Genomic DNA, 14,940 nt, shown 5'->3' with positions numbered 1-14,940 from the left:
TTTTATATTCCTTTATGTTTGTAGCCTTGTCATGCCTTCCTTCTACCTGCACATCCATGTTATATAACAAGCTGTTATACAGTTTAGTCACCCCACAATGTCCTGTAACACGAGAAACTTAGGCCTTCCAGAAAACCCTGACTTGACACCTGCTATATGACCTCCCGATCTTTTCCCAGGCTCTAGATACCACTATTCTGCATTCAAGTTGAGTCTTTTTAACCTTCCATGTGAGGTAGAACATGTGGTACTTGTCTTATTTCACTTGCTAAATGTCTCCAGCTTGTTCATTTTGCTGTAGACAATATGATCTCAATCCTCTTATGCCTAATATCCCATTGTATGTAATATAAATGCACCACATCCTTTTAATTCATTCATCTGATGATAGCTACCTTGTCTGATTCCATCTCAGCTATGAAGAATGATATGAGATGACATAAAAGATAGGATAAATGGGGACCTGTTTTCCAGCTGAAGCTGAGGCACTTCCTCCAAGTTGCCACTTGAGACACAACCAATCCGGACAATGTTCGGAAAAGAGTGTGCCTTCTAACAAAGGCCAGAGACCAGTGGTGGGATGAACGACTGTTGTAGTTAATGATGTTAGGGAAACATCAAACAAGAAAACCACATCAATATTTACCTTTCGCTTTTTAATGGCTCCATTTGCCCCAGGCACAGCTTCACATAGGCGGCTTATTGCTTCCCTACAGAATAGAAACCACACAAAAACTTAGCATGCTAGCTACATATCAGAAATGTTCACAACCTGTTAGAAATGAACATGAACAGAACATACATATCCATAATAGCGAGTTTGACAGAAACAATCTCCCTTCAGGTCACAGTCTCTCTCTAATTCCAACCCAGGAACACGGAGCAACAACCTAACTACCGACAAATTACTGTACAGGAGTCCTGCAGTCTGCTTGTCCCATCCATCTTTGCTTTTTCTGTTGTTTTGTTTTGCTGTTAATATGTAACCACACAGAAGTGGGCAGCAGCTTGTAGTCTATAGTCTATTGTTCCCTCTGTGGTGTTCTGAATAAAAAGCATCATAGTATTGGGGCACCAAAGACAGTTAAACACAAAAGAACTCGACATCGGAGGCAGTTTAAAAGACCAAGGGAGAGCACCGGATGTCACCGTGGTCTCAGATGGAGCCCTATTGACGAGGATCCTGCTGCCAGCCATTGAACTTTCAGGCAATTTCACAGGAGAAAAGAAAATCAATATCAAATTTCCTTCTCAGCTTATTTTTCTGCCCTTACTATATATTGCACTTCCTGAGAGAACGGCTCCACTCAAATAAGGCACTGCTCCTTAATGGAAGTGGGGATGGTGCAGGGCCCCTCCTCTCCAGAAAGGTGCTGCTAACTAAAAGCTTTTGTCTGCCCAGTTCACTCTGCTTAATGGGAACCTGAGCCTTGTGGCTTTCAACATCCGTATTCAACATTTCACAAGGCAAACAGAAATCTCTAAACTCACACAGGATCCCCTTGAGATGACTGTTTAACTCAATGGACTGCACACACACACACACACACACACACACACACCAAACCATTGCATGACCACTTTTAATGTATTACATTCCATGACAGCATTTTCTGTAAGTTATTTTTTTGACTTCCAAAAGAAGGGGCTAGTAAGGCAGAGAATGCAGACTGGTTGCTAAGAATGTACAGTTACACTGTAATGCAGAGTTCAGTTTGTTCAGGAAATGTTGGAAAAGTGAGTAGAATTCTCAAAGACTCAAGGTATCATTTCAGACTTAGAGGTTCAGATTTCTTCTTTTTCTTCTTTTTTGCATAAATTAAAATCTAATCCAAAATATTACCCTTATTATGACTAATTACCTACCACTGAAGGCTAGATTGGTTCTTTGATTTTGCATATTTTCTCAGGATTTCAGATTTACTATTTCTTTAATGTTCTAACTTTTGTGCTTGGTAATCAAACAGAGGGATAACACAGAGGGCAGGGCTCTCCTTTGGGTGCTTGATTGGGGGTTTGAGTCATATTAATAATTTCTCAATAACTAATGAAACTCAACTGATGGAAACTGACCTGTCACACTTGCCAAATAACTAGGCCAGGCACTGCCTTCATTGACAGTATTTATTAAAATTGTGCCTAGGTCAGACCAGGCCAGGACATAACACCTGTTGGCCTGCATGAGAACTGGATTAAGGAGAAGAACCAGGCTGGCCTAATCAACTGTATCCATCAGTGCCAGGGCATGAGCCAGAGTAAGTGCAGATGGGTTGGGCTTTGCTGCAGCATTGGCTAGCAAGGCTGGGACTGCGGGCAAACCCTGTCAAGCTAGACTGCAGAATCACCTGGAGAGTGCAGGATCTGGGGTAAGGAGTAGGTCCAGAAGGAAAACTGTGGATCTAAAAGGGAAACTGTACTTTTCTAATGGGTTCTAGCTCCCAAGGTGAGCATGAGAACCAGGGCTAGGGGAGGACCTGGCTAGACAAACAGTAGCACCTGCTGGCATGAGTGTGGGCTAGAGGGTGGAATTGGTTGGAATGAGTTAGGCTTCAACACCCAGTCGTGTGTATGAGAGCTGAATTGGACAGATCAGACTAGACCAGTCCACTGCACATGCTGGCAGGCATAGGATCTGGGGCTTGGCGTTGGCCCAGTGGCGGTTATTGGGGGTCACGCTGACTGGACTGCAGCTCCCGATGGTGTATATGAGGGCCACATGTGTGGTGGGCAGGGTTAGGATGGGCCACAGCACCCATTGATGGGGCTGGAGATACATCTTACCTAGCAATTGCGATTACTAGTGTGAATGCAGGCTGATGTGGATGATAGAATGAACTGAACCCCATGCAGGCAGGTACTCATGCAAGAGATGGGTCTGAGATCACCTCAGACGGGATTTCTTTGAGGATCCCACCAACTAAACCACTGGGCTCAGAATTTCAACCATGGGGAGAGTGGCAGGACCTATGGTCTGACCATGGAGTGCGTGCGTCAAAACTGGGCCTCCTCAGTGGCTTTGAAAGAATAGTGGATGGCATACCCAGAAGCACATGGAGGATTCAGCAGTCCATGGGAGCCTACACAGAGGACATCTGGTGCCATAGCAGAGGAAGGAGGGCAGAACAAATTGGACAACCGCCCCTAACAAAACTTCACAGCAAATTTATTGGTGAATGGAGACTCTAAGGTGGGTTATGTCAGCCAATGGATGAAAGGATATCCTCATCCTTGGATCTGAGAGATCAATAGCATGTCAAACTATTGAAACCACTAGAACAGAACCCTTGGAGCATCCTCCACATTGGGAACCCTAGGATGACACTGAGTAGCCATTCACCATCCCCAGGTACTGAGGCAGTTGGGAAGCTGGGTGTGGCTTCTCCTCTTATCTCTACCTTTCCTCCAGATACAGGAGGAAGGTGAGCTGGCTGGATAGTGATGCTGGTTTGATTGAACTAGACTTCAATGCCCATCGACATGTATGAGAGCTGAATGAGATGTGGGACAGACTGGATCAGTCTGCTGTACATACTAGCAGACATGGGAACCAGTGCAGAGGGCAGGACTGGTGGGGGTTATTGATGGTTGCTCCAACTAGGCTGCAGCTCCCACTGGTTTGTGTGAGGGCCAAGTATTTGGTGGGCAGGACCGGGCTGTGCTGCAACACATGTTGGTTTGTGTAAAAGACAAGGCTGGAGACAACTGACCCAGCAATAGCAATCATCAGCATGTGCATAACCTAACTGCGGGGACAGACTATGCCGGACCCTGTATTGGCAAGTACACACAAGAATCAGGTCAGGGATCAACCTCAGATGAAGTTACTCTGGGGATTCCCCCAGTTGAATCGCTGGACTCAGAACCCCATCCATGAAGAGAATTTCAGGTTTCATGGTCCAACCGTGGAGTGCATGTGTCAGGGCTGGGCCTCCTCAGTGGCTTAGATGGAGCAGCGGACAGCATATCCAGGTGCACATGGAAGATATGGCAGTTCATTGGAACCTGCAGAGGACACCTGCTACCACAACAGAAGACAGAACAAACTGATCAGCTACCCCATCCATATGTTGGCAGTGAATATCTGGGCAAGTGGAGAGTCTAGAGTGGACTGTGTCAACCAGTGGGGTCTGGAGTGTTTTTGTCACTCTTGGAGTGGCGAGATTGTCAGTAATGCAGAACTGTCTAACTATCAAAGCCTCTTGAGCAGGACCCTCAGAGCATGCCCCACATCGGGGACCCTAGGGTGGTGTAGGGTGGCTGCCCTCCATCCCAGGGTGCTGAAGTGTTTGGGAGGCTGGGTGTGGCTCCTCTGCTTATCCCTTCCCCTTACTCCAGATACAAGAGGGGAAAAAGAATGTGGAAATGGTGATCTCACCCACCTTCCTGTAGCCCATGACCCTTACCACCCTAATCAACTATCACCAAAAATAAACATAATTAATAAAAAACAAAATGTGGAAATAATCGTCTCACCCACTTTCTCATAATCCTCCACCCTTCCCACCCTAATCAACTATGTTAACATCATCAAAAATAAAATGTAATAAAATAAAATAAAGAGTGTCTCAGTCCTTTACTCCATTAGAGCTAACTCTGGTGCTGTGGCCTATAAAATTTCCTGCAAATGGTTGGAAATAAAACCACGAGCAATGATTTGAAATGAAAACAAAAGCAGTTATTATAATTAGGATTAGAAGCTGTTATGTTTCATGTAATACCTACTGATTTAACAAAGTGCCTTTGTAGACTTTTTTATTCTCACATACTGTCAATAACTTCTAACAAAGGTAATAGTGAAGTTGAAGAGGAGTACTTATTTTTTTTTTGAAAGATTTATTTATTTTTATTGGAAAGGAAGATTTACAGAGAGGGGCAGAGACAGAGAGAAAGATCTTTCATCCATTGGTTTACTCTCCAGTGGTTGCAATGGCGAGAGCTGAGCTGATCCGAAGCCAAGAGCCAGGAGCTTCTTCCAGATCTCCCATGCAGGTGCAGGGTCCTAAGGCTTTGGGCCATCCTTAACTGCTTTCCCAGGCCACAGGCAGGGAGCTGGAGGGAAGTGGGGCCACGGGATTAGCAGGGAAGTGGAGCTGCCAGGACATGAACTGGTGCTGAAGCAAAGTACTTTACAACAGGTGCAATCCCAGGAGGGTTTGGAAAGGTGAAGCGTGGTGATAGAGTGGGTATTAGAGATAGTGTGGAAAAGACAGCAACACATAATGATTTCAGGGGAACTACAAGTGCTGGGATACTGCTGGGGTAGAAAATGTGACACAGCAAGAGTGAGTTGAGATTACAGTCTTAAAAACACTTTTTGGACAGGCCTTCCTTGTAGCATAACAGTCAAAACCTCTGCCATCTCATGCAGGCACTAGTTTGTATCTCAGACACTGAATTTCCAGTCTTGTTTCCTACTAATGGTATGGGGAAAGCAGCAGGAGATAACCCAAGCATCTGGACCCCTGCCAGCCATGTGGGAGACCCAGCTGAAACTCCTGGCCCCTGGCTTCACCCTGGTTCATTTCTGGCCATTGTGGCAATCTGGAGAGTGAAGCAGAGGATGACAGATGAGATCGATCTCTCTCTCTAAATTAAATAAATAAAAACATCTTTAAAGAGAACAAAAAAAAACTTTTTTAAAAGGCCAGATTTTAAGTACCAAAGTGCTTCAAAAATTCTTGGAAACATAAGATTTTTTCAGGGCCGATGCCGTGGCCTCTATCTACCATGCCAGCATCCAGTGGTTGCTCTACTTCCAATCCAGCTCCCTGATAACGTGCCTGGGAAAGCAGTGGATGATGGCTCAAGTGCCAGGTTCCTGATTCAGACCAGCCTGGCTCTGGCTGTTGTGACCATTTGAGCAATGAACTAGCAAACAGAAAGTCGCTCTCTCTTTCTCTTTGCCTGTGTGTCTCCTTCACTCTCTGTAAATCTGCTGTTTAAATAAAAATAAATAAATCTTTATTAAAATGTCTATTTTGGTGCAAAAAATATTGAAATCCATGCACACTTTTTTCATGATGTGTAATTCCCACTTTCTGAAGATCTCTCACCTTTCAGATTTTGCCGTCTTGTAACAATGCAATTCTGGAATTGTACTATAAAAAGTAGCCTTAGACAACATGCAAACAAACCAGCATGGCTGTGTTCCAAAATAAACTTTGTTTCTAGAAACAAGTAATTGGCCAGATTTGGTCCACGGGTTTTAGTTTGCCAAACCATGGATCAGATAATTCACATTAAAGGAGAAAGTTCAATTTTTTTAAAAATGAGAAAATGTTCACATTCATTATAATGTTAAATTGAAAATGAAAGCAACTCCAAGATACTTCGCTCACGCTAAAGTAGCAAACAGGCAAATACAAAATTTGTCTGAAAAGGAAGGGAAAAAATTTTACTTCAAGAATATTTATTCCTTATTAGGGGCCTAATACACTTTAAAAAGGACTTTGGTTAGAAATGACAAACATAATAAAATCCATCAGCATTTGATGGGGAAGAGACAGGGGAACTTACAGTGAAATAGCTGTGTGTGTGTGTGTGTGTGTGTGTGTGTGTGTGTGTGTCAGAGAGAGAGATAGAGAAATGGTTTAGAGTTAAAAAAAAACACACAAACTTTGAGATACAGAGATATGACATGCCAAAATAAATATTGTCATTTGGAATGTTAAATATGAGATATGCGGGAGTCTATACAGATTAGCGGGAAAGAAGGCATTGGAGTGCCATTAACATATTGGTTGCAGAGATGTGAAATTAATTCTCTGTAAACAGTGATGTAGAAAGCGCTGATAAACAGTGATTTGGCTTTAGATTTTGGCTTATAATTTGTTGTTTCTGATTCCATCAATGTTTACATATCAACAATGTAAACAAGGATTTCAAAACCCAAGCCTGCAAAAGGAGGAACCTTAGGTCCAGGAGTGTGAACAAAGGATCCCAGGGACTTGGAGAAGGACAGTGGCTGGCTCACCTGCCCCTGCCCACTCTTTCAACGGAGTGGGAGGCTACTTTTTCGGCCAACTCTTACACCAGTGTGCTGAGAGACCACCAGTGGAAAAGGACAAAGTGTCAGGGGCCAGCCAGGAACAGGCTGGAGTGGATGAGAACCCGGACGTGGGCTGCCATTGTTTGCTGTCTTCTCCCAGCAAGTAAGTGTGTGTGTGTGTGTGTGTGTGTGTACCCTCAGGAATTTCAAAGCTGGGTGAGGCACCTGTGGCTTCACAGAGCCTAAAAAATCATGGGACTGATGCTCAAACAGGGCACACAGGAGACAGTGTACGCTTAAGTATTTGCTTTTTAAAATTTATTATTGAGGGTCTTGTGCTATATAGCCTAGTGGCCAAATCCTCGCCTTACAACCATAGGGTTGCTCCACTTCCCATCCAGCTCCCTGCTTGTGTCCTGGGAAAGCAGTCAAGGAAGGCCCAAAGCCCTGGGACCCTGCACCCGCGTGGGAGACCCGGAAGAAGCTCCTGGCTCCTGGCTTCGGATCAGCCCAGCTCCAGCCTTTGCGGCCACTTAGGAAGTAAACCAGAGGATGGATCTTTCTCCTTCTCTCTGTAGATCTGGCTTTCCAATAAAGATAAAATCTTTTTTTTAAAAGCACTAATTATTGATGCTTGTAGGTATGGGATTCTAAGACAAGCTAGGGGCTTTCTCCCTTGGGGTGGAGGGGGTAATCTTTTATTCCAACTTTTCTGTTCCATTTTACGGGGTTCAACCCATCCCTGAAAACATTATGTGAATTCTTTGGGGTGATCGTTCCCAGTTAAGGACCACAGTTTTAAAATAAAACCTCTCAAATCCTGCTTTCTCTGCTGATGTCTTCGTGGCAGGGAGTGCCAGACCCACGCCAGGATTTGCTGCTCTTCTTCAGAAAGAGCTGCTCCTCCCCTCAAGTTGGGAGAAACAAATGGACTGTAACTTTTTAAAGAACAAGTTGTACTTTCAGTGCTTTTCTGAAATTTCAGCCACACCCTCTGGCCTAAAGCGTTGATTTGACAAAAAGCAGTGGAAAATGAAAACAGGCTTGTGAGCCCAGAGTGGAGACTTCATCCAGGACCACCCACCTCCCCTGGCCGCCCACCTCGCTGTAGATCCCTTCTGGGTGTGAGCTGCCCTGCGCCTGTATCCTCCAGCAGGAGTGGGCTGGGTGGCGTTTTGCTGGCTAAGAACCTCCATCCTGGGAGCCTGTACGGGAAAGAAAGGCAGCAAAAGGCTGCTGAGCCACAGCCAACAGTGGTCACTTTGTTTATTGTTCGGCCACATGAGACGGAAGGGGAGAAGTGGGCTGATGTCAGGGAACGAGAATGCAGCTGAAGATTTGCTTTTAAGCGTAGAAAATCCTGCCTACGCCATAAGATCCAAAAAAGATATTTTGTCTGTCTTAATAGAGTCCAAACCAACTGGACAAACAAAGCCACCTTTCTTCACCAACCCGTGGCTGGGGCCATATTCACATTATAATCTGTCTGTGTCTCTAAGCCTTAACTGGGCAAGTTCCTCTAGAAGCCACACCCATTATATGCACCCATTTTTTAACATTTGGAAGACAATATTACCAAAGTGAAGCATTTAATGGAGCAGGTTTTGTTCTGTTTTGATTGTTAGTTTGTTTTTAGTGACTATCAAGATGCTGTTTTCCAGTAAACAGAGGAGCCAAAGTGTCACATGAAACCAAGGCAAGGGTCCAGTTGGAAAGACAATGCTCTCCAAACCACTGCGACTCCTGCCACACACACATGCCAAGTCAGGCAAAGAACACACACAGTGAAGAAGTGAGATGAGAACAGAACTGAATCAGAACAAGAGCCTCTCTAATGTCAAAGACACACAAGTAGAACACATTCACCTGCACTTCCCAAGGGTCTCTCCCTCACCTTTCATCTCCACCACAAACCCTGCAACCTCTCAGGGACAAGTTGTCACTCCCGGTGTCTCAAATTGCTTTCATATTGTGAATGGAGAGACCTGGGAGTGATTCAGATTTCCCAGCAGGATGGGATTCCCTTGTTCCCATTATCCTGGGGAACTCAGCACCATCTTGTTTGAAATCTTTGCCTTCAGGACATCAAGGCTCAGGATCTAGGCGCTCAATGGTGTCCAGCTTGGCGAAATGAAAGACATCTAAGAATTTTGTGAAAGTCCTGGGATAGGACGTGTGGGAACATGAGCCAGCCTTGGTGGTGATAAGCATACAACAGGTGCTGTCAGTGCCCACAGACCCGTGGAGAACACAAAGCTCCCAACTCGCTTTGTGCTGTTATCAGGAAGTACTGCCCACTCGGTCTTCAGCGGATTGCCTCAGCGTATGAAATACCACCTTTCATTTTAGAAATAGGATGGTCAAGTTAACCCTTTCAGCCCTTCCCAGGGCATCCATCCCCACACTGGCTTAGTGTACTGTTCTGTTCCCACGAATTACATTCAAACTCAGACACAATGCACAATCTGACCCAGCCCAGGAACCTACGGGGTTCTTCTTTCTCTGTGATCCCACACTTCATCTCTGATACAACCGTGGGCCCATTAATCACACTGGAGTGAGGTGAAAGACAATCCCCTCCTCAACATCACAGCTCCTTCCCAAGTCTCTCTAGTTAGCCAAAACTATTTCTTCTTTCCTAACCTCACCAAGATTTCTCGTAACAGTCACACACATCTCAATATTCGAAACCTACACCACCCACTGATGGATTACAGACTTTGCAAGTGGTTAACACGTCTTACAAAAATGACAATGAAGAAACAGCTATTTTCATACCACAAACACACTGAAACTTGTACATCCAAGACTCCTCCTTTACTTTGAGACAAGTTGGGCTTTTAAAAAATAACTGTTTTGACAAGCTATAATGAAGCTGCAACTTTAGTTGGCATTAAGAGTACAATAAAAAAACACTGCATGGTCACTTAAAAGTCAAAGCTCTTTCAAAAAATCAAAACGGATACAACCTCATCACCCATTTTGTTTACTCTATTTCATTCTAAATGGTGTGTATCTACTTCTAAAGATGGGGACTATCTTCAAAGAAGGAAGATTTGACACTACTTAAGATCTATATATTTTTTTAAAAAGTTATTTATCTTTATCTGAAAGGCTGTTACACAGAGAGAAGAAAAGACAGAGAAACATATCTTCCAACCACTGGGTCACTCCCTAAATGGCCACAATGACTACAGCTGGACAGCTTCCTTTAGGTCTTGCGTGTGAATGCACTGCCCAAGGCCTTGGGCCATCCTCTACTGCTTCCACAGGAACATTAGCAGGAAGCTGGATTGCAAGTGCAGGAGCAGGATTCCAACCAACGCCCATAGAGGATGCTTAATTTTACATCATGGCACCAGGACCTACCTAAGATATGTTTAACAGTTCGCAGGGGAGGTATCTATAATACTGAGCAAGACTATGATGGATAGAATGAAAAATACCATAACTTTTTAAAAAAGGAACTAGTTACTTTGACTAAAACCTATTGATTTTATTTGAGAAGTCTATTAAATTAAAAATCTGGTCTGTGTATCTCTAGAAGAAATTATTCTACTGTAGCAAATGGTAGGACAACTTTGGCCTGCTCATCTGCCAAGAATTCACCAATATAACCATTTGGGTAAGTAGTAATGAATTTTAAAGCTCATTTTTTCTTAAAAAATTTTATTTATTTATTTGAAAAGTAGAATGGCAGAAAGAGAAGGAAAGACAGAAAGAGATCTTCATCCACTGGTTGAAAAGCCAAGTCCTGGGCCCAGCGGCGTGGCCTAGCGGCTAAAGTTCTCACCTTAAAAGCACCAGGATCCCATATGGGTGCCGGTTCTAATCCCAGCAGCCCCACTTCCCATCCAGATCCCTGTTTGTGGCCTGGGAAAGCAGTCAAGGACGGCCCAATGCTTTGGGATCCTGCACCCATGTGGGAGACCTGAAGGAAGAGCCTGGCTCCTGACTTTAGATCAGCACAGCACCGGCCATTGTGGTCACTTGGGGAGTGAATCATCGGACGGAAGATCTTCCTCTCTATCTCTTCTCCTCTCTGTATATCTGACTTTGTAATAAAAATAAATAAATCTTAAAAAAAAAAGCCAAGTCCTGTCTAGGCTGAACTCCATCCCAGTCTCACACATGATGACAGACCTGCACAGTTGAGCCATTGTCTCTTGCCTTCCCCGGCACATTAGCAGGAAGCTGAACTGGATGCAGGTGAGCCAAGACTTAAATAGGAGATGGCAGAGTAGCAAGCAGAAACTTAGCCCACTACACTACAATGCCAGCCTCTACTTACAACATTCGTAAGAATCAAATGGGGGCTGGCACAGTGGCTCAACAGGCTAATCCTCTACCTACAAGCACCAGTTCGCGTATGGGTGCTGGTTCGTGTGCCAGCTGCTCCACTTCCAATTCAGCTCCCTGCTTATGGTCTGGCAAAGCCACAGAGAATGGCTGAAGTCCTCGGGTCCCTACACCTATGTGGGAGACCTGGAAGAAACTCCTGGCGTCTGGTTTGGAATCAGCTTCAGCCATTGCATCCATTTGGGGAGTGAATCAGCAGACAGACTATCCCTTCCTCTCTTTTTCTCTCCTTCTCTCTGTAAATATGCCTTTCAAATCAAAATAAACAAAAATTAAAAAAAAATAATAAAATGAAGCTGGTTAAAATGTAGATTTCTATTATAATCCCTAGACATTTTGATTCTGTAAATCTGAGAAGGAGCCTAGGAATCTGCATTAACAACCTTGCAAGCAGAGTACATGGACCACACAGGTGGCCAAACTCCTACTTGGAGTCCTTGCGCAAAGGAATTAGTTCTGATCAGATGGATGTATTTGTGGCTGCCATAGAATTAGGTCACCTATTTCTACAGGCTAGGGTAGGCAGGGCTACACCACCTGTACATTTGATGATATTCTTCTATTTGGGAGGAAAACTTAGTCTCTAATGGTAATAGAAACTAATAGCTGTCTGATGTAATCTTTTGCATACCCAAACTCTTCCTCGAGAAGGGCACCTAGAGGTTCAAAACCTCTTTGCTAGCTTCACTTGTACACACAGGTGGTGAAAGTGACCTGTATTTTCTCTCCCATCTGGCAGCCTGGAGGCAGAGAGGATCCATCTGCCCCTCACACTGCACTGATGAACTAGGCAAGGATTCTAAACCTTGGAGGCATATTGTACCCTGGAGAGGATTAACAAGTACTGAAGGCCGGGCCTCATCTCCACAGGCTTGATTTAACTGGTAGAGAATGGGACTTGAGGCCTTGGATTTTGACAAGCTCTCCCAAATATTAATAATGGAGCTGGGGTTGAGAATCATGCTACAGCAATTCAGGTCGTAATTATTTTAGGCCCTTCAGGTCGTATTACCTCTTTCCCAACTGCCCATGAATGCAGCTTTCAAGGCAGGCATAGGCAACACACAAACAAGCTGACATGGTGATGAGCCAGTCACATTTACACCACTGGAAATTAGAATTCTATAAAACCGGGTCTGGTGTGGTAACTTAGTGGCTAAAGTCCACACACCAGGATCCCATATGGGTGCCGGTTCTAATCCCGTGGCCCCACTTCCCATCCAGCTCCCTGCTTGTGGCCTGGGAAAGCAGGCAAGGATGGCCCAAAGCCTTGGGACCCTGCACCCATGTGGGAGACCCGGAAGGAGACTCCTGGCTCCTGGATTTGGATCGGCTCAGCTCTGACTTGGGGAGTGAATCAGTGGATGGAAGATCTTCCTTTTTCTTTCCTCCTTTTTGTATATCTGACTTTCCAATAAAAATAAAATAAATCTTTTTTTAAAAAAGAATTCCGGGCCCGGTGGCATGGCCTAGCGGCTAAAGTCCTCGCCTTGAAAGCCCCGGGATCCCATATGGGCGCCGGTTCTAATCCCGGCAGCTCCACTTCCCATCCAGCTCCCTGCTTGTGGCCTGGGAAACCAGGAGAGGACGGCCCAAAGCTTTGGGACCCTGCACCCGCGTGGGAGACCAGGAAGAGGTTCCTGGTCCCGGCATCGGATCGGCGCGTACCGGCCCGTTGCGGCTCACTTGCGGAGTGAAACATCGGATGGAAGATCTTCCTCTCTGTCTCTCCTCCTCTCTGTATATCTGGCTTTCCAATAATAATAAAATCTTTAAAAAAAAAAAGAATTCCATGTAACTTGTCACAACATATTCTTTTTGCTTTCCATCATTTAAAAATGTCAAAACCATTCTTGGCTAGCAAGTTGCCAAAAATCAAAAACAGCTTCAAGACCATGGCTTGCTCTACAGCAAACCAGAAATAAATGTCAGAGGCTGTGGGCTCGTGGTCACTATTAAGTTTTGCAGAGTAGAAAACCTATTCAAACACAATCTTTTCATCTTTACAGAAAATGATTCTTTAAGTGCACTTCAGACTTGGGGTCTCTTTTAGCTTCTTGATGCAGAAAACTGAATGTTATAAGAGACATGTCTTTTACTCAGTTAACATAAGAATTATGGAATGCCTTTTACACTGCAAATTATCATTATCTATTTTTTGTTCTCCCAGTGCGCAAGAGGAACAAGAGGCAGAGGAGGAGAGAGAATGAAATTCTTTTGTACTTTTTAAGAATATTAACCATCATTAAGGAACACTGTAAGCTTGACACAGAGCAAAGTACTGGGGAAGGGAGTGGATACAGAAATTAATTAAAGCACAGTAAGTGCAAAAAGGAACAAAAATGGAAGATCTCATAGTTTCACAATTCCTCTTCTCCAAGATAACAGAGCGAAGGAAAGCTACTTAATTAAACTCTACAGATAACCAAAGTTTAAAATCTTAGTGTCCCTCATAATTTCTGTGACCTTGAACAAGTTTTAAAGCTATATTTTAATTCCTTAACTACATACCACTGGAATAATAATTGTTCTTAGAATAATGTTTCAGTAAATGCTACCACTATTACAGCTTTATCCTTTCATGGGCATCTGCTTTAAGAACTGGGTCTAACCTGCTTTGTTCAACACGTAGTGCCCTGCAAGACAGTCTGTGTATTATACCCGGGATTCTACAGACAATATCATGCTAGCAGTACTGGATAGTGCAAGCTTCCCCAAAAACAGAATGCATGTTTAATTTTCTTTTCACATTATGGCATCTAGCAGTCTACCTAGGACATACAGTGCACTCAATGTAGAGAAGTTTAGCAATCTCCATAACACTGAAGCAAGCATGCCTCTTGTCCCTGATGCAACCCAGATCCTTCAGGAAGTGTTCCTTGCTTGGTCACATTGGGCTTTCAGCATTTCCCTATCATCTCCTTCAAGCCATCGGTCTGAGGCACAGTGCAGAAGAATGAGGCAGAACTGGCTTGCAATTCCATCTCTCACTGACTTCCTAGCTGACCTTGGTTCTTTCCTTAATTTCCCCAAATCCCAGTGTAGGCATGAGCAAAAAAGAATGAACAGTCCTATCTGCTTCATAAATGTTAAATTTTGCAATGATGACAGTGTTGATAGCAATTATTCGTTAACAGTAAAGTGCCCTTTCAACTGTCTACTAACTATTGAAAATCATGTTGGAGTCATTCAAATAGAGTTGAAATTCAGCCAGTCCCACATAGATAGGGACACCTTTATTTAACATTAATCAACTTTCTTGGACACAAAGACTGTGTGGACCAATCTGAGTATCTTCAGTTTATTTCTTTTTATTCTTCAGTTCAAAACTCTGCGTGGATGGTGCCCTATTTGCCGCTCAACTGTAGAGCCAGTGATCTGACCTAATTGTCTCAGGATTCTGCATTTTGGAACTTGGCCTAGTTCAGGATGCCAGATCCTCTGTGTTAGATCTTCTGGGTCTTTTCTGCTTTTCTCTGGTGAGCAGTGACCATGTTGACAGCAGGAGCTCCAGGGTCACCTCATGAGCCGCCCTACGGGCCTGCAAATCCCTGTGGCCTCTGCACTGGCCAGCAGGATTTGATATCCAACTC

The 14,940-nt window shown here is 44.1% G+C and overlaps 1 protein-coding gene across 1 annotated transcript in view; it reads right to left on the bottom strand.

Annotated features, from left to right (window-relative positions):
• The window catches only part of SHC4 (SHC adaptor protein 4), a 137,825-nt gene that overhangs the window by 66,884 nt on the left and 56,001 nt on the right, over positions 1-14,940 (bottom strand). The window contains exon 3 of the mRNA XM_004578384.4: positions 647-710. Within this exon, the coding sequence (XP_004578441.2) occupies positions 647-710 (64 nt within the window). The remainder of the gene's footprint in view (positions 1-646; positions 711-14,940) is intronic.

The sequence above is a fragment of the Ochotona princeps genome, chromosome 6 (assembly GCF_030435755.1).
Source record: "Ochotona princeps isolate mOchPri1 chromosome 6, mOchPri1.hap1, whole genome shotgun sequence".
Lineage (NCBI taxonomy): Eukaryota > Metazoa > Chordata > Mammalia > Lagomorpha > Ochotonidae > Ochotona > Ochotona princeps.
This window is presented reverse-complemented; position numbering and strand designations above follow the sequence as displayed.